General features: G+C 40.3%; 1 protein-coding gene across 2 annotated transcripts in view; it reads left to right on the plus strand.

Annotated features, from left to right (window-relative positions):
• The window catches only part of BBX (BBX high mobility group box domain containing), a 259,093-nt gene extending 240,302 nt beyond the window's left edge, over positions 1-18,791 (plus strand). The window contains exons 16-19 of one of the 2 annotated variants that reach the window (XM_090276338.1): positions 2,285-2,344; positions 9,254-9,451; positions 11,922-12,108; positions 18,639-18,791. In XM_090276338.1, coding sequence (XP_090132464.1) covers positions 2,285-2,344; positions 9,254-9,451; positions 11,922-12,108; positions 18,639-18,726 — 533 coding nt within the window. In that variant the 3' untranslated portion in view covers positions 18,727-18,791. The remainder of the gene's footprint in view (positions 1-2,284; positions 2,345-9,253; positions 9,452-11,921; positions 12,109-18,638) is intronic. The other variant, XM_090276346.1, reaches the window with a different exon arrangement.
• The last annotated feature ends 1,530 nt before the right edge of the window (positions 18,792-20,321 follow it).

Genomic DNA, 20,321 nt, shown 5'->3' on the forward strand with positions numbered 1-20,321 from the left:
GGTAGGTGGGTAGATGCTGTAGGGGCAGTTTATGGAGCTTCTAATGTTTTTCATCCTTACATCAAGCCTGTGAATTGGACACTTATTCCCATCTAAAGAGGAGGAAACAGAAGTTATTTAAATGGTTATATCAGTTTCACATAGGAATATCAACAAAGTATAGAAATAACCTATTTGATGGAGGTCAGTGCTATTGTTGGCATTTCTGATTGGTGACTTGAAGTTCTCATTTCTATTTTCTCTGAGAAAAGTAAGATACAATCTGAGACTTCTCTCCTTGCGAAAAAAAAAAGGGGGGGGTTGGCAAATATGTTTTTATTTTTAAATCACTTTTTTCTTCCTAGAGTATCCTCAGAAAAGGCTCGAAAGCTATCTAATGGTATCAAGCCAACCGTTATCCTGAAAGTGCTCTCCTTGTTGTGAAAGTCGGTTTCTTGGGAGAGGTGAAATGCCTGTGTCATCCTTTTCTTCATGGTATTTAGGAATCAGAAGTAAAATCTTTTCTTTGTTACAGACCACAGCTACTCTGCTCTTGCTAGTTGTGGTCTGTCTCTAGTCACTAAATCTGTAGTTCTTGCTGAGGGAGTCTAGCCCTACTGGAGGCTTCTGCCCAATACATTTCGAAGGAAAATCTCACTGGGTTTTTTATATAAGCCTAAAGAAGGAGACTGAGCACCGTTTACATGAGTAACAATTCAAGGTGACATTTCTTACGACTCAGTTTGCTTACTTTACAGGTGGAAGGAAGGTGTACTTATTTAGAAACACACAGTACTGTTTTATAGAACATTGTGAATTAAAAAAATATTTATATTAATATTGTCTATAGGTTCTCTCTAGTCTCAGAAAAACACCTTATTCCACAAAATTGTCAGCAAATATAAACACAAAAAGGAGAAGCCTAATGTTCCAGAAAAAGGTATTGGTGCCTTCCACCCTCCATTAAGGTTTCTCAGCCACCTCCACTGTGAAGCCATCTTTGAGTAGCGCTTCTGCACACGGGCTTTGCCTCTTCCTCACCTTCACTTCCTTCAGTGGCATCAGCCCCTGATGCAGGCAAGTTCATTACTTCTAGATTCTGCAGCTAATTGCAAAAAGAGATCTCCTTGGATTTCTACTCAAATCCCGTATTTGTCTATTTTCAGAGTTCCATATGAAACCTAAAATTGCTTTTTCTCATCTGTATTTTGGTGGTGTTTTGTAATTTAGTTTTCTTGAGCTCTTTTATCCATTTATTTTCTTTGATTATTCTGCTTCTTCTCATGTTTGGCAGCCTTCATACCAGGACCACATTTTCCTACCTCCTGAAACCTTACCAGTTTCATAATCATGAAAGTCCCACGGCTTCTGTACTTTCTCTGACACTTGAGGATTCTTGTCAAGGAGGATTTCACTCCTAAGTCATAGATAGCCTCCTTTTTTTCCAACTATATACTTCATCATTTGCCAGACTCCTCTTTGTACCTCCTTCAGTTGCACAGCTGTTCCTTCCAGAGAGCACTAGAGATATATTGCACTCTACCCTCCCTTTACTTCTAACGTCGGTCCCATTGTTACGATCCTGATGGGCCCTTGAACCTCATCAGGGCTCATCTGTAGGTTTTTGTTTTTTTTCTTCTCATAGTGCAGGACTTCCATTCTTCTTTGACAGGAAAGATAAATCTCCCCATTCTGTTCAATACAGCCACGTGTCCTGGGAGTCAGGCTTTCTTTAGCATCTCCCTGCATGTCAGTGTCGTGACTGCTGTGAGCCTACTCATTCGAGCCCATTTGCACCCTCCTAGCATGGCCAGATGCGAAGCCTTTCATGTTTCTGGGATGAGGCCTAAAATAGAGCTGTCTCCCATGTGTAGACATAAGTGCCTATGTATTGCTGTATGTAACCTGTTAATTAATTTGGGTTTTATTTTCACCTCCCCTTCAGCCTCTCAGTTTTGTTTTGTATGTTAATGTCCTTTTTTCTCTGCTTCCAGTGGAGAAACATTACTCTTCAGGTAAAATGTGAGTTTGTATCATTCCCTTTTAACTGATATTCATATTTTTTTATTAAAGTCATAGGATGTATTTCATAAAAGATAAGTTTATTTTTGATCCATTTCCTGTATAGCCTAATGTTTTAGTTGGCAAATGTCATTCTGAGAATTAAATAGTTGACATAAAATCCTGCTTTATTTTTGTGATAATGCTTTTTATTTAAGTTGTTTTGTATGTTGTCTTATTTTTATAGTGCACATATCTGTTGTGGGAATGGAGTTTCACTTTTCCCTTCTGTCCTTGTTTTTAGGAAGTGGGGATAAATGGTCAAACAAGCAATTCTTCTTGGATGCCATGCACCCTACAGAAGGTAAAGAAAAACAATATTCATTGTATCATTTCAGGTCATCTGTGCTGGAAATGGCACAATTTTAATAGATTTTAAAAGGCGTAATTTATATGGGCTCAACCCACAGCATAATTGAGTTATTTTAAAATTTCAAATCAAAACTGATAATATTTTTGACCCTGCTCAGGGTCAGGCACTGTGTCATACGGAGTTTAATTTGTCAAAGGGGGATTTGTAACCTTTGAGCCACATTAACCAGATTTTTCATAACTAAAAATATTTAGCTTTGCAGTCGGTGTTGCAGGCGGATGCGTACGGGAGTTAGAACAGGACCAGCGTGGGGTCGTTCTGGAGGGCTGGGCATGGGCAGGCCTGAGGAAATGGTTCCTGGCCTGGACTTCTTCTTTTTCTAGCCAACCTCCCAGTACCTGTAAATACACTTACATGGAATGCCCCTGAGGCTTATGTATAGCCAAAAAATGGCCCACATAAGGCCAATATAATGCTATAAACCCTCGGTGTCCATTTTATTTCAGAATTTCTCACAACCATATTAATTTGTGATGTTATCTAATTTCTATTAAATATTGACCTCTCAGGTGAATGCTCATTTCTGTGATGGTTGTTGGGCCATCCTTCCCTCTTCCCACTGATTCCCTGGTTTCCATTGTAGGTAGGTTTAAAGAGCTGACCATTTCTGTAGTGTTTAATTAGAAGTTGATTATCTTGGAAACTAGAAGGGATCTTTGAGGTCAATCCAGTTCAACCTCTTTGATTTACTTAGGGCCAGAAAGGGGAACTTAATGAATAGCCCACGTCTCCAGACTCCCAAATGCACCCTTGTTCCTTTACTAAAGAGGAGAAAAAAATTAAAATGCACATTTAGCCTAAATCATTTACCAAAAAGACACATGTTTTAAAGATATTTATCACATTCATTCATATTTTAGTTCATTAGAAACATGAGGAATATTTTTGTTTGGTAGTTTCAGCCCCCATGAGCCACATGCCTGCTTTTACACCTTTTACTTCTACAAAAAAAGGCCAGCAGCATATCTGTTTTCTGACCTGGTATTTCATATTGCAACCTCTGTGGAGTATTATTTCTGCACTTATCTGGGAAAACAAAATATGAATTGTTGTTTTGCTCTCAGCATTAAATCCTGACATCCTAAAATTGATACACATTAGCCCTTGCATATTTTTAAAATATATTCTACACAGATTTAATAAATGTGAGGCACTGATGAAGTATAAGAGGAATCTAAAAGAGGCATTTAAGACCACGGTACATTTTCTTTTTAATGATACTGCTCTTATATTTTGTTTTCTAAACAATGAAAACCTTCACTCATATAAAATGGGTTATCACAGCATGGCAGTGTGGTAGAAAGAATGAATTAGGTAGGAATTAGGAAACCTAGGTACTAGTCGCGGATTCATCACTAACGAGCTTTTTTCAACAGGACAGATAGCTTAACCTCACTAGGATTCACTGTCCTTGTTGGTGCTCAGTGTGTATGTGATACATTTATTAGGGGTTGGGTAAGTGATGAAGTGTGGTAATGCATGAACCATAAATCTCATTTCCCCTCTAACACCTGATGATTTCATTACTGTGATATCTTGAGTGGGTGGTGTAATGCTAAAAGTAGGTTAATCCTGAAGCCCTAGTTTTCTGCCTTTTTGGGAATAGAAAAGTAAATCAATTTTGAGTTTTCTGGGCAATCCCAAGGGTTTAGTTGGGAATAGAGTTATTACTGGTGATATTTAATTATATATATGATTAATGTATATGGAACAAAACTTTGGAATACATACACTGTCCTTTAATGTACAGTGCAAATTCATTTTACAGGAAAAACAGAATCAGTTCGAGCATTGGAAATTACCAGTAATTTAACTTGACCTTTTCTTGTTACTTACTTTCATGCCATTCCCTACATTTACCTGTTTGGGTGGTAAACTATGTGCTTTGTGAATTATCTCATGTCTTTACTTAAGCCTCTCTCTCACCTATGGCCACACCACTGCTTATTGAAACTTTACTTTTGAGAGTGTAAAATTTAAGAAAATGAAACCATAATCAGAATAATTGTAGCACGTGTAAGCCACCCTAGGCAAGGGGTAGACAGGAGTTGTTTGTAGCTGATGTTGTAATAGAAATGTTGATTCAACTGAGATTACACAGCTGTTAACTGTTCCTGACTTCTGTGAAAGTGGAGGACTTAAAGGTCACTATGCTTTCTTTACGTCGTCCTGAGTATAATTGGATTGCACTTTGTATTTCTTTTTCAAAATATCAGAAATCTTTAGGTGCTTAGTAATCACATCTGAGGTTTAAATGCTAAGTTTATAATCTGTTTTAAGCATTTTCCCCCATGCTTTTAAAAATTCAAAATCACTAAACTATTTCTTGAAACTTGAGCAGATCATAAAAGAAGATTGCCTATAGCCTAGAATTAAAGGTAAAATGTGCAGATAAACCAAGACAACCTACCACTGTCACTTCATTTATCTTTCTACCAAGTTATGGTGTCATGTTCATGCTGCAGCTAGATTAAGATTTCTATTGGTAATAGAAAGGATGATGGTAATTAATACTTTATATTACATTATAGTTTCCAGAGGACTTTTACATATATTTTTATTGAAAATGAATCTTGACAGCAACCTCAGTGAATTAAGGCAGGCTTAGGTTAATACATGATAAGGGAATGAAGACTGGCCAGCATAAGCAGGAAGGGAAGAAACCAGTGCTCTTTTCCAGAAAACCACATTGGCTACTGCAGTTTCCATTTTTTAGGCATATCTGTTGATGTCCCTCATTTGGCTCAGATCTTGAAATTATAAATGGTACCCTATAAGAAAAGAAAAGCAAAAACCCTCAGACTAGGAATCGCCGTAAGATTCATTTCTTTGCAATACATCCAATTACAGGGGAGAAAAATCTGGTTTATAGTTAGATTTTCAAGCAGGAGCCATAGCACTCAGGCTTACTTGATCTCTTTTCTGTTCAAAATAGTTGCTATAAACTTCAGCAAGGTCTCCCGGGATCTTAGATTAGGCTCATTCATTTGATTCTTTTTCCTGTGTTCCAGTCAGCTTCTGACTGCATTTTCAGTTCACAGGAGACCAACCAAAGGCAATGAGATTCCGGATTTGGCTATAATAATTTCAGTGCAAGTTGATTCCCCTAGTTGGAATGTGAATTCATGACTCTGGAGCACTCTAGTGGTCTCCTGGGGTACAATACCAAAAACTTAACTCCACATTTTGGGAGTAGGGTTTGGAAAACAAGAGCCTGTTACTGCCACATTCCTAATGCTGCTCCAGGAGTGAGCTCACATTATCACTCTCCAGTGGTACGCTCCAAGTGTGTTATGATTATCGTGGAGTGTAAAAACTAGCCCTGTGGACTTGTTTTGCAGCGCTTGGGTAGGTTTGTGTGTTCAATTACAAGCCGAAAGAGAAATGACTTAATTTGTTTTTAGACGACAAAGGCTTTCTTTTCTCGCATTTACATTAGTTTGCCAGAGAGAAAAAAAAAGGACCTGGCTTGCTATCTTGATACTCAGCTTCATGCTTTTTCTTTTCCTCTCACTTCCCACCAAGCCTCTGCTGACTGATGTTGCTGGACTCGGATCTACAGTACTGTCCCAGACAACTACTTCTTTGACTTAGCCTTACCTGCCTTTTCCTATTTTTCTGTCTTGTGGGGGGTGGGGGAGCTCTCCCTGAGTGCTGACCCTGAAGGTTGTCATCGCTTCAGGCCAACAGACAAGGCACATTGTTTTCTGGGGTTAACTCCTAGGTCAAAGCATGGGACAGGGCTCACTCTTAATTCCTCCCCAAAGTCTGGCAAGATCACATTACACACCCTTTTCAATCTGCAGAGCCCACAATTACTTCTTGTCCTGATAGTAGGTTTAGAGAAGATGATGTCTAGAGAGGTGGCATTGCCTCCTTTTCAGTGATTTATGAGAACTTCCATTATTCTTTTTTTTTTTTTTTTTTTTTTTTTGCCTCTTAGTCAGCAACCTGCTTCACTCCTTTACTGTCTCCCAGTGCACCATCGTTGGGGATGTGATGATCGCTGGCTTCTGTTAGCTGGCTCGCCTTTCACCCCCGTGCTCCTGGCATGCTGGTGTCTGAGCTTCCCCCAGTCCCGATAAGCTTTTAGGCCTGAACTCTACCTCCCGTTTGTAGGCCCTTTGCAGCCATCCCTTGGCTTTTCTATTGCGTGTTTACCAGTGCATCTGGAATACACAGGAAAAGGAGTGAGCATTGAATAGTAGAAATGAAACCATTTGAAGGCTTACCAAAACAAAAAATCTTAACAGTCCTAATCAAGGCAATACTCTTTTCCTTCTTAAAAAAAATTTTTTTTTCAATTAGAGCTGGCATTCAGTATTATTGTTTTTTTGTGTTACTTTCAGGTATACAGCATAGTGGTTAGATAGTTGTATACTTAAGGGAATACTCTTTCCTAGCCTTGACCCTCTGGAGCAGGTTGGAGACTTGTTTTTCCCTGATCAGGACTCTGATTCTAGTCTATGTGGCAAAATGAAAAGAACTTTAGGGCTGGGTGGCTCCTTTAGAGCTAATCTAGTTCAGTCCCCATCTTTATGTGAAGAAACAGACCCATGGTCCCACAATTAATGAATTTAAAAGTCATGAGTAGACTGCAGTATTCTCTGTGATTGTGTTATTTCCATCATCCCCTGACTTCTTGGTGTCCATGCCTTGTCTTTGACCTTCTTGGTTCTTTCTTTCATTAAGTACCCCTCCTCTTTAGAACTTGCTATACTCTTATTTCCACAAGTTCTGGATTTTTCTGAGAAGAGGGAAGAGGCCAGTGCTTTTTCTGGAAGGTACATCTATAATGTAGTGATCACACTGGAGAAGTGAATAACATTCCCCTGTAATCAGAAGGGATAACTCATGGGTCTGGATCAGAAACTAGAAATTCTGAAGTTTGTGAATATCCAGTAGAGGTGCTTTAATTCTCATTGTGAACTCAGATTTGGGCTTCTTTCACCTATAGGAGGCTTTGAATTTCAAGGCTAATGCAGAGACATGAAAACATCGTTGGAGTGTTTCTAATGAAATTATCTTTTATTTTGCTTGTATGTAGCTTTTACTGAAGTATAAACTGAAAAAAAATTTTTAATATATATTACTACTGACCTACACTACACTAAATATCAAAGTATAAATATGCTAAGACTGTTTGGCCTGGGGATAGATCTACAATTTAAAAGGAGCTTTTTTCCTAATGTTGATTATTTGCTTGAAAAGGTGTTTGGGAGCATTACCAAACAGTGCATTTAAAAAATAATAATGATGATGATGATTTTAAGACTGTCCCCACATAGCCATCTATTAGGCAATATTGAGGTAAAGCCAGGTCCCAAATTATGTTATGATTTATGCTTTATATTCTTTCTTTTGATGTAACTGAAATTATTTCCCACCTGTTTTGGAAGGGGAATCACCCCCTTGAGGGCAAAGATTTTACAGATTCATAGCCCTCCTTTCTCAAGGATTTATCTAACTAAACCCATTAGAGAGTGAGATTAAAAATTTTAAATGAAGCCTACACAAGTATTTATATGAACAGTGCATTTTTTCACACCCTTATTCTCTCTATTCTTTTATCCATTACAGCTTTTTTTCTTCTTGTATTATATACATTCCTATTTCCAATGCTGGCCTTCACACCCTCCTCTGATAAGCACGTTCACTTATCCCCAGATCGACTTTGCCTGGAGTTTGTCATGTCAGACCTTGACTTCCTGAACTACACCCCCTGTCTTTGTCAAAAACAATTTCTGTGCCTGTTTTAAGAGATTGGAGGGTTAAAAAATGGAAAGATGTGTTTCTTCCCTGCCCAAGAGACCTTTGGCCACTGACTTAAAAAAAAAAAAAAGCCCCAGTCATGAAACCTGACTACATGTTTGTACTCCTAAATGCTTCCTATACTAATATCTGCATATTCTTGTATTATTTTGAAATTAAGGGGAAAGGGAGAGGGATGAGCTCCTAAAGAAATGAGTATATAAAGTGCAAGCACTCCCAAACTCTTTGAACTGGACGTTAAGTCTTTGATGGCAAATGTGTCCCTTACTGTTGACTATTGTATTTAAGAAACAATCGTGTGCTATTAAATGATTTACTGATAATCCAGTTAGAATTAAGGGTACCTAAAATTAAACTTTCCAAGGAGCCCTGCTGGCATATGGTACTTCATTAAATTATCTCACTAAGCACATTGACCTGATCCTAGAATTTAGCAAATAAGAGAGTTTCATTATGTGCCGGCTTCACTAATGTATGTCAGTCAGGTCCTTACTGAGCAGTCAGTAAGAAGATCTGTCCTCACAAACCACTTCTTTTTCTGATCAGTCTAACTTGGTGATTGAAAGCAAATGTCCCAGTGATCACTATAACTTTTAAGAAGCACATATTTAATCTTAGTGTCCTCAAGAAGAAGAGAAATTTCTTCCATCTTCTTTAGACCAGCTTGCCATAAGGATCTCAGATAGGGACCCTCACCACATGTAGAAATTGTGGTCACTTGAGACAGAGTTTACACAGATTCGCATACACTATCCTCTCCAATAACCTGCAAGATCCAAACATTTAGAAAGTGTTACTCCAGTGGCCTCTAGGTGTTCAGTATTCTATTAAAGAGAGAGAGGGCATCTGTACTTAATCTATCAAAACTAATATAAATAAACATATTCGTTTAAAATTATGGGCATTGTTTTATTTCCCCTCCACCCCACCCCCAATCAATGCTTGGAAAACTCTTGAGTGTAAGTTCTCCATTCAGATGGGTTAGACATTAATAAATGTTTCCTTCCAAGAACAATGTTGGTGCCTTGTGTTTTTGTGTGTAACTATATATGGTTTGTCCTATTTCAGCCATATTTACAGAAGACAAAAACACCACGGAGCCTGCTCATAAAGTTAAAAATGCCCCATCCATTCCCAACACTCCAGAGCCAACAGCAACGCAAGAACCCCTGGTGGGCAGCCAAAAGAGAAAAGCAAGGAAAACCAAGATCACACACCTGGTCAGGACAGCAGATGGCCGGGTGTCACCAGCAGGAGGTACTTTGGGTAAGAAGAGGGAACATTAGGCATAGAAAACCAGGCTGAGCAGCTGACCCACATGGCCACTGTGGCCAGCAAATGACCACACCAACTGTGGGTCCTTGCTGAGAAACAGGTCTGTTCTGTGGGCTCGGTCACAGTGATAGTTTCTCTTTCTGGATCTCCTTGAGAACTAGTTTTCTACAGATTTCCAAATGTCCGTGTTTCAGTCCATGTTGTACAATTACAGCTTTTTTCCCAAGAGCATATCTTGAACTCCTAGAAAGGAAAGGTAATTTTTAGGACTGTCAGCTGCTTCTTCTCTTTCTCAGCATGCACAAAAACAGTCTTGGTTCAGTGAATTCCGGAAGATTCAAGGCTTTTAAAAATACTGGATGAGTCACTGTTTCTCCATGGTTCACTGCTCAAGTCACCACAAGCCAGATTATCCAGTATTTAAAACAATGAATTAAGACACCTTAGAAAACATCCAGCTCTTCCTGTAAAACTGATGCAGACCACAAGGGAGCTTGAGAATGCCTCTGGATTTCTTGAGTTCTCTAGGCTAGTCTTTAACCAACTCTTAACTTACAGTGTACTTCTCCATTTTCAGTGGTGGTCTGGGTCTTTTGGTTGTTCTGGTGGTCTCCGTGGTTGTTCCTGATAGGCCCAAGTTAAGGTGTGGGGTCAGAGAGTGACTGAGCATCTTCCCTCAGATCTTGGGGGTGCTACACCAGCTGAGCATTAGCGGTCTTAGCTGTTGCCTTTCTGCCTTTTAGCAACTCTAGCATCCCATTCCATCGGCCCTGAAGGAAGCATCCCTTCCCCCAACATTAGTCCAATTTCCAGAAAAAAGTCAAAGGTCCAAATTCTATAAGTAGGAAAAAAAATGTTTAAATGAGTATTTCTGAGAGTAAAATTTATAAATGTCTGATTTAGGTTAATGTAGTTAATAAAGATTCATTGTTTGCTGAGATAGAGGACAACTAGCGAATTTTATGCACTTGTTTTGCATGTGTAGATTATTAGAGCCGTAAAGCATACTAAAGATCCCCAATTTTATCCTGCCATATAAGAGATGAAGCTCAAAGAGGTAGAATTTTGTTTCTGAATGCTTTGAACTACTAAGCAGAAGTAGGATGAGAACTAGAATCTAATTTCCTAATATTTAGTCCAGCCGTCCCATCCCTCCTTTCCTTTTTTTTCGTGTGTGTATGTGTAAATGGTTATAGCCTCATTTTTACTTGTAAGGAGAGTGAAAGGTTTTAGAAAATAACTCTCTCATGTAGAAAAGCACATAGCACTTTCATGTTCATTTAATATATGACATTTCTGCCTTTATTATTTTCTATACCCCCTGGCTGGTTTGGCTCAGTGGATTGAGCGTCGGCCTGCGAGCTAAGTGTCGCTGGTTCGATCTTCCAGTCAGGGCACATCAGAGAAGGAAAACTCTGACTCCAAAAAACCTCCGCTGCCTTGCGGCATACCTCTTCAGGGGAAAGGCTAAGGGAGTAAACCCCGACAGAAAATCCGGAGCCGGAGTCCCTAAGGCGGTTTGACGTTGTAGTCAACACCGGCAACTCCTGCGGCGCACCTGAAGCCAAGCTGTATTGACTCCGTCTTTCCCTTGGACCCTTCAGCTGCGAAGAGAGGGGGGGTCTGCTGCATGGGCAACAGCAGACCCTCCATATCACCCTGCCCAGGCTCTGTAGCTTCAGCTTCACTGGAGAGGACACTCCAGCGTCATCGCAAGATGTCGATTTAACAGGGGAGGAGACAGATACCGTGTCACTCCCGAGTTGGACTGCACAGCCATTCTCGGCGGTGCAGATAGACTCTTAAGAAGCTACACCATCATCTCTCGAGACGGACGGCTGCCGACGGACGGATTTTCTATAGTTGAAGTGTTTTTGAAACCATGCTATTATGTAATGGCCATATAATAAAGAAAGCGGACTCATTTCTAGCACATCTACTGGCCCTTTATCTTTGTTTCAGTAGGTATGTCTTCAGAACAAAACTGACAACTCGAGCTCACATGGGGATTAGTGTTGGCCACCCTGAGTGTTGAGTGCCACCACATGTTGAGAGTCTGGTTGTGTGGCAGGGCATGCTGTGGCTCCAGCATAACAATTTGGTCAGTTGGATTTTTAAAGGCCTTTCACAGCATACACTGGCCGCTCTGCAGAAGTTCTCTTGGGTTTTATTTTGGCCAAAGTCCATTTTTCCTTCTCCAAGACTGACCTATTCTTTAATTTTGATTAAAACAGATCTTCTCATAGGCCCAGCTTCAGGGCCACTGCTGCCCATGGTTGCACCTGGGCTTCCTAAAAGAGTTTTGTGACCCTGGAAGAAGAAATTCTATAAAAGCCTTACTATTTGGCGGGTCACAAAAGTGAACAGTAAAGAATATTAGCTCATTTTACATTGTCTGCACAGAGTTTTCTCTGAAGAGAACAGAGGGATCCTCTCGTGATGGAATTCCATTTCATTACAGATGACAAACCAAAGGAGCAACTGCACAGAAGTCTCCCTAAAGTGGCCGAGACTGGCTGCAGTGACGAGTGCGCACAGAGCACCGAGGCCGCCGAGACCCGGAGCAGCACTCCCGAGATGCCGGCCGTGTCTGCTTTCTTTAGCCTGGCCGCACTGGCTGAAGTGGCCGCCATGGAAAACGTGCACAGGTCAGTGGTGGAAAGCCTTGTTCCATCGGGATTTTGGGGATCCAGTTCAATTTCACCCCTTCCACAAAACATGGATGGAGGAAGCAACATAGAAGTCGAAACCATTTTTTCTGACCTCATTTGTGGTCTTTTTCACAATGCATTGTGATTCATAAGACTTGGCTTAAGAGCACTCCTGTTTCTGTGAGGTTATGAACATACATGTGCTAAATAAGAGAATGTGGACAGGCAAGTATTTTCTTTTGAATATATTATTCTGTGGCTAAACTTCTATTTCTGCAAAAAGCCCAAGAGAGCAGAGAAGCAGCGTTATCTAATCATTGAGCATGAGATTTGGAGTCAGGCTTCAGACCTTGGTTTGAGTCCAAGTTGTCACTTGCAAACTCCAGGTCTTGAGCAAGATCATTCACCTCTGTACCTTCTGTTTTTTCTTCTACAAAATGTGTGTAACTGGTACTCATTCTGTAGTCACATTATGTGGAATGAATCTAATGTCCCAGTTCTCACAGAGGGTAAACACCCCTGCTGAGGACAGTGTTGGTGGTAGTGGCGGTACCAGCAGCAGACAACAGTGCTGGTTCAAGGAGAGGAGTATAACTGGCTTCTGACTCCTGGCACGCAGGAGGTCTGGATTTTTTTTTTAATTTTTAAATTTAAGTATGTTTTATTAATTATTTTGTTACAGTAGTCCCAATTTTTTTCCCTTTGCTCCCCTCTACCCAGTACCCCCCCTTCCCTCCAGCACTCCCACCCCCCTTAGTTCACGTCCATGGGTTGTGCATATAAGTTCTTTGGCTTCACCCTTTCCTATATTATTCTTAACTTCCCCCTGTCTATTTTGTACCAAACAATTATGTTTGTTATCCCTGCCCCATTTCCCCATTTCTCCCCCTTTCCCCTCCCAGCTGATAACCCTCCAAATGAGCCCCATACCTATGATACTGTTCCTATTCTGGTTTGCTTGGTTGGATTTTGTTTTTATTTTTTAGATTGAGTTGTTGATAGTTACGAGTTTGCTGTCATTTTAATGTTCATAATTTCTATCTTTTTCTTGAGTCCCTTTGACATTTCATATAATAATGGCTTGGCGATGATGAGCTCCTTTAGCTTTACCTTGTCTGGGAAGTACTTCATCTGCCCTTCCATTCTAAATGATAGCTTTGCTTGATACAGTAATCTTGGTTGTAGGTCCTTGCTTTTCATCACATTGAATACTGCTTGCCAGTCCCTTCTTGCCTGCAAAGTTTCTTTTGACAAATCAGCTGATAGCCTTATAGTCACCCCTTTGTACGCAACTCTCCACTTCTCTTTGCTGCTTTTAGGATTCTCTCTTTTATCTTTCACCTTTGGCATTTTAATCATAATGTGTCTTGGTGTGGTCCCCTCTGGGTCCAGCACACACAAGACTATCTGTGCTTCCTGGGCTTGTATGGTTATTTCCTTCACCAAATTTGGAGAGTTTTCCTTCATTATTTTCTCATATGTTTTCAATTTCTTGCTCTTCCTCTTCTCCTTCTGGCACCCCTATGGTTCGGATGTTGGCACGTTTAAAGTTGTCCCAGAGGTTCCTATGCCTCTCCTCATTTTTTTCAATTTCTGTTTCCTCATTCTGTACTGGTTGACTGTTTTTTTTTTCTTCCTTTTGTTCCAAATCATTGGTTTGAACCCCAGTTTCAATCCCTTCACCATTGGTTTTGTGTGGATTTTCCTTCGTTTCATTTAGCATAGCCTTCACTTCTTCCCTTATGCATCTGCCATACTTAAACATATCTGTCAAGCCTGTGAACATCTTTATCACCAGTGTTTTGAACTCTACATCTGTTAGATTGGCTCTCTCCTTGTTTGTTAAGTTGTCTATCTCCTAGTCTCTTAGTTCTCCCACTGGAACCTTGATCCACTCTTTCTTTTGGGCCATACCTCTCTGTCTCCTCATCTTAACAGGCTCCTGTGTTTGTTTGCCACTGTATCTTAGGTAGAGCTGTTGCTCCTGTTACATTGTAAGGGCGGAGCCTTAGGGATTCGTCAGTACAGGGCGACCTGTTTCACCACGTTGTGGCACTGTATGTGGGGGAGGGGTCTGAGAGGGAACAATGCCGCTTGCCCAGCACTCGCCCCTTTTCCAGGAACTTCTCCCACTTTGTGTGGGACTGACGCCTCTCTAGCTGTTGCCCTGGCTGTTGTTCCCAGAGTGGGCGGGTCTGCAGATATTCTAGGACCGGGGGGGCCCTTTAAACAAGTGGACTCTGCTGAGAGACCGGCAGTTTCTGCCTTCATCCCAACGCCTACTGGTTTGCACAGTCAAAAGCAATGAGGCTTGATTTTCCCCAGCGCTGGGATCATGAATTGCTCGGTCTGGTCTGGTGCTGGGAGCTCTCCCCAGGTGTCCCTCCCTGGTTTATAAAACATGTGATTGCGCTTTCTGCTGGCCTGCCGCTGCTGCTGCCAGTGCTGCCGCCACCACACCGAGTCCTCTCTGCCCCTCCTACCTGTCAGGATGAGTATTTCTTCGTTATATCTTTGTTTGTTGGACTTCCATGCAGCTCGATTTTCTGGAACTTCTGGTTCTCTCTAGTTTTGAGGTAGTTGTATTCCTTCTTAGTTGTGGAGGGAGACGCAGCGTGTCTGTCTAGGTCTCTGTCTTAGCAGGAAGTCAGGAAGTCTGGATTTATCTTCTACTCTCTGTGCTTGCTACAAAGTAATTTATTTCTCTGGGCCTCAGTTTTCTCCTCTTACATGGAGCACAACGATGTCTCCAAAGAATCACACAGTTGTAAGAATCAGCCAAGATCATAGCTATGAAAGCCTTGTGAACTCAGTAAAGCCCCACAGAAAGCATACTGAGTTCTAAGTACAAAATTGAGTGTTCTGCGACTTAGTGAATCTTTTGAGAAGGCAAAAAAAGCCTTTTGTAAATTCGGGTATTTCATATTTTTATCCAGAGTGGATTATCCACAGATAAGCTTTCTTAGCCTTTCAATCTTCAGTACAAAAGAGCTTGGAATTAAGGACAACTTGTATACCCACCCGGCAGGCTCCATTCTCCTTACATCCAGGTTTAGGAGGCCCTGACGTAAGCTTTGTTTGCTTCTTGCTCTTTACCTGTCACATTACAGTTCCAGTCCTGCTTCACAAATAGCCTCTAGATATTTCCAATAACTCAGATTCCTTTTCATGTGTGCACTGCGAGTGCCTAACAGCAAGTAGATGCTGACAGACATTGTGAAAATCTGCCCAGGTCTCTGAGGGAGATGAACACACGGGCTCTTCTTCATTCATGAACTTTCACAATCATGCACAGAGGAGAAACTCATACACGTACAAAAGAAATTAAATATATGTCTGAGTGTTAGTAAGTGCCCCCATAAATTGTGGAATAATGTAAGAATTCAGAGTGGGGGATGGGGCGGGGAAGAACAATGGGGGAAAATGGAATAACTGCAACAGAAAAACAATACAAAAATAAAAATTTAAAAAGAATTTAGAGGGGGAATGATAATTCAGTGTTCAGAATAAGCTACCATGCAGCCCCCACTTGCTGTTGGCAGCGCTTCCTTCTGAACCTACCTCTGTAAACCACTCCACTCTTCTCTTTTTAAGTTTTATTGTTATTCAGTTACAGTTGTCCCAATTTTTCCTGATTGCTCTCCCCCTGTCTCCTTCACCCTCTCTCTGCCACCCTGCTCCCACAGTCAGTTCCCACCCTGTGGTCCCTGTCCATGGGTCATTTATACATGTTCCTTGACTAGACCCTTCCCCTTTTTTCCTCCATTATCCCCCTCCCCACTCCCCTCTGGTCACTGTAGCCTGTTCCATGTTTCTATGCCTCTGGTTCTATTTTGCTCGTTTGTTTTGTTCATTAGGTTCCACTTACAGGTGAGATCTCATGGTATTTGTCTTTCACCACCTGGCTTATTTCACTGAGCATAATACTCTCGAGGTCCTTCCATGCCATTGCATTCCACCCTCATTACCACCACCACGCCGCCTCCCTGCGCTGCAGTCAGGACGACTTGCTTGCTCCTGTCCAGATGAGCCACGGGCTTTCTTGTCTTTGCTCCTGCTCCTCTCAGGCGAACTGCTGCTCCTCCTTCCAGCTCTAGCTCTTTGTCCTCTTCTCTCCTCCTGAAGCCTCTGCACTCTCCACACATACCTTCATAGGCCATGGTGGTCTGGAACTGTTTGTCCATGCCTCTATCTCCTTCCCAGTATATTTTGAAAACAAAGCATTGGTTCTATTCTCCATGTCCCCAGCTTCCTTAGTTCCTATCACATCAATGAATGAATGAACAAATGAATGGCGAATGGATAACTGAGGTGTTCTTAAAGTATGACTGCCTAAGTTAGCTAGCAGACATAGAAAAAGTGGTGTGAGTAAAGGTGGTGTGTTTTTTTTTTTTTTTAACGTCATCTCAGAACAGTATTGCTTACTAGAATTTTACTATCAACTTAACAAACAGTGTTCTTAATATCTAGAAAAACAGATTCCCCCCAGGGAATCTTAGTAGTAACTTTAGCTCCTACTTGTTAAAGCAGAGCTGCCAGGCTGCCAGGCTGCCCCCTACCTATAGGCTTAATGTAGTTGTACCTTGTTGCACATCAAATAATGATGGCTTAGGCATCACCTAGGCTCACAATTTAGAGGGTGGTCAACAGAGTTAGGGGTAGAAATATGTTACCTGCATTCTTGCCACAAGAAATCATAGTTCTCTCCCATCAAGCTTCTTTCTTCTTTTTTCCATTGATTAAACTGGGCTTTCACCCCAATTTCTCCCCCTCTTGCTCTCTCTCTTTTTTTACATTGTCCCTTTCGTTTTTACTCTTATTTTTTTCTTTTTGTTTCCTTTTCTAATACTTATTAAAATTCCTTTGATTTTGTAATATTATTACATATTCTATCTTAAAAGTAAAAAATATTGTATTTCATCTTTCTTGAAGAGAGTTGAACATATTGAACAGCTGATGCTTATAGCATCCCCATATGAATAAACAGATTAATCCAGAACTTTGATTATAATACATGTTTTGTTTTTCTGAAATCTTAATATCTTAGGCTAAGTGACCATTGGATTCTGACATCCCCAAATGTTGTTACTTATGCACATCATTGTTATATTCTGTGCATCAAGAGAAAGGAATTGGATATAGTTATGGAGCAGATATCATTTAAGTTTTAAAATAGCTCCTTTTGTTGCACATAATCTGAAGAGGATCCTCTACTGAAACCGTCAAACCAATGAGAACATTGCTGCGATGTCACATATCTTCAGGGCTGTGTTGCGCGCTGCAGACCACTGTGGACCAGAGCAGCGGGTGTGCGCTGTGCGGGCTTGGTGGGCCTGCTGGGAACTGTCAGGGCAGCGCCCAATCCTGTCTTTTTAGAATGAGAAGCCCTGTAGAAATTACCAACAATTTTGAATAGTTTTCTTAGAACTATGAAATAAATTATATTTTGTCCTACTTGTTAAACGAAAGCTGAAAGAAAAATCAGCTATGTTCAGTGTAGTTCCAATCCACATGATGGGAATTTTCATGAATTTTCTAGTCTTGCCTAGAATTCTTTCTCCGTATTTGTTTATTTTGGTACAAATTCACTGGATTTTCTCACACACTAAAATTCAGTCGTTACTTGCCTTTTCCCCCTATATATTCTGTCCATATGCCTGTGAAACTTTTCTTAAGTTAGGATGGTTTCATTGTTTTCACTTCTTTTTTAAATCATAGTACAGTAGTCCCTCTCTATATCACGGTTCACTTATTGCAGATTCACTGTATCGCGGAATTTTTAAAAATATTATATTTAATTATTTATCGCGGATTTTTCGCTATATTGCGGGATTTTGCGGTACTGTATACGTATGTTGTTGAAGTTACGTAGGTTTAAGATATAGAATATGTTTAAGAACATAAGTAGTGTTTATAAAAGTGTGGAAAAGGCTAATAAGGGAGTGGGAAAGGTTAATAAGGGACCGGGAATGGTTTATAAGTGTGTGGGAAGGGTTTATAAAGCCTTAAAATATATATAAATACTAAAATAAATGTAAGGTTCTTAACTTCATGGATTTTCACCTATCACAGGGGGAGTTGTGTCTAGAACGTAATATCTGCAATAAATGAGGGAATAATGTATATAATACCTCCTTCTCTTCAGGGATCATTGCTTTTATTGGCCTTAAGTTTTAAATTGGAAGATTATTGTCCCAGAACCTCAGCTTTGACTTAAAGTTTCCCAGTTCTTAGGGAATTTCCCAAATCTGTTGTTGCTTCAGATTCTACAAAGTGGACATGGTCAGTTGGGGACAGAGTTATGTTGTTGAGTTGTGTGGGGGGAATGGAGGTAAGAAATCCTTTAAAAAATATGGAAAGAAAGAAGTTCTAAGGACAAAATTGGTTGTAATTAAACAGCATAAGTATAAAGTCAGTGGTAGCTATTAAATAAATTATTGGAAACCTATTTGTTATTTAAAATTCTGTCCTATTTCTGATAACATACTTTGAATAAGTGAATTTTTTTTCATTCTCTTGCTTCACAGAGGTCAGAGGTCAACTCCGCTCACCCACGATGGACAGCCAAAAGAAATGCCACAGGCTCCTGTACTTATTTCCTGCGCTGACCAGTGAAGCGCCCTATAATTGTAAAACATTGTGCTTTACCTACTACCCTAGCCTTGTCTTTACCGAGGGATGCTCGTGAGTCCATGTGATGGGAAACATAGACTGTAAACAAATGCTTATTGCCCTACATGGCCCAGATTCACTTGAAACAGATGTTAGCATCTTGGGCCCTTTTGTTCTTTCAGAACCCAGAGTCTTTGAGAATGATGTTATCTGTCTGATAATGAGCAGAAATGGAATGATCCTGGAGCTTTGCTTTCTATTGAAGGCTGTTGACGGTATCAGGTGGTAACTTGGTAAAAGGCTGCCTTTACTGTAGCTCATCCAGCATTTCTTTTACCAACCGGAGAGTGTGAAACTAGTTTCGTATATTACCTAGTTATTCTTTCAAAACAAAACAAAAAACAAAAAAAAGAACAAAAAACAAACTGACGCACTGCACTAGTTATTATTAGATATTCTTAGTCATTTTTGTACATGGAGATTTAAGTTCTAAGATTGTTTATATAATAGGTTATACCTACATTTATATTGTAGAATAATATTAAAAAGCCTGTTCCAAGACTCCCACGCAGCATGGGCAGGCAAATGTACCATTGTTAGCGGTGTATGCTCGGCCTCGTGGTCCATATATTCTGCACTTTTATATTTGCCACCAGAGTGGTAGTTTGCTGGCAAAAAAAAAAAAGGAAAAGAATTACAATTCTTACAAGCTGAATTTTTTTCTTAGCCTTGAGTGACCAAGAAGAATTTGCTAGGGGCAAATTGTGGCAAATATTTTCCCAGACAGGGGAAGAGTCCTGCAGATTACAGATTACTGATGTTTTCATGCCTTGAGGATTCTTTTATTTTTACACAGGGGTCTACGTGACCAATGGATTGTTCATACAAACAAACAAAAAAAGAGAGAAAAATATTATTCAGAAGTGACCTTAGTATTACTTCAGTATCCTGAACACATTGAAGACACTCACCCGTGGACTTTGAGCCACAGACCTTTTCCATCCATCCCAGACTGATTGGACGGGTAGCAATTGCTATGCACAGCCTAATCGGCACTGAAGGTTTTTAGAGCCATTTTGAGTTTGTGTTGTTAAGGAGGTATTGAGTCAATGATAAGGGACGTATGCCTGATCAGAGTGGGACTCTCAGTCATAGAGCCACCTGCGAGTTTCTGTTTCCTTGTTGTGTTTTGTTGCTTTTGAACGTAAAAGCCAGCATACACATATGCCAGTGCCGACTGGATTAACTGGCTTAGAACATTCAACATATTGACTTAACAGTGTCTTGTTTCCTAGCAACAGATGCAAAGTGATAAATCAAAATTAGTCAGAGACTACAGATTTTACAGGGTATTTGTTCCATAGCACAAAATACTTCCCCACTCTTGCATCGCAGCACAAACTACCAAATTTTAATTATTGGATTCCAGCAATAATTTTTATTGATTTTCAAACTGGCGGAATTTTGATAGTGTTAGCTCAAGTTTGAAGCTTTTAATTAGATCTCTAACTGGTGACAGTTTACAAGGTTTTATCTAGCTTTCTTATTTATACTTGACTGAATTATAATGACAATTTTTTTTCTAATCGTAATTTGAC

The sequence above is a fragment of the Furipterus horrens genome, unplaced genomic scaffold (genome assembly GCF_987537825.1).
Source record: "Furipterus horrens unplaced genomic scaffold, mFurHor1.1.pri manual_scaffold_1, whole genome shotgun sequence".
Classification (NCBI taxonomy): Eukaryota; Metazoa; Chordata; class Mammalia; order Chiroptera; family Furipteridae; genus Furipterus; species Furipterus horrens.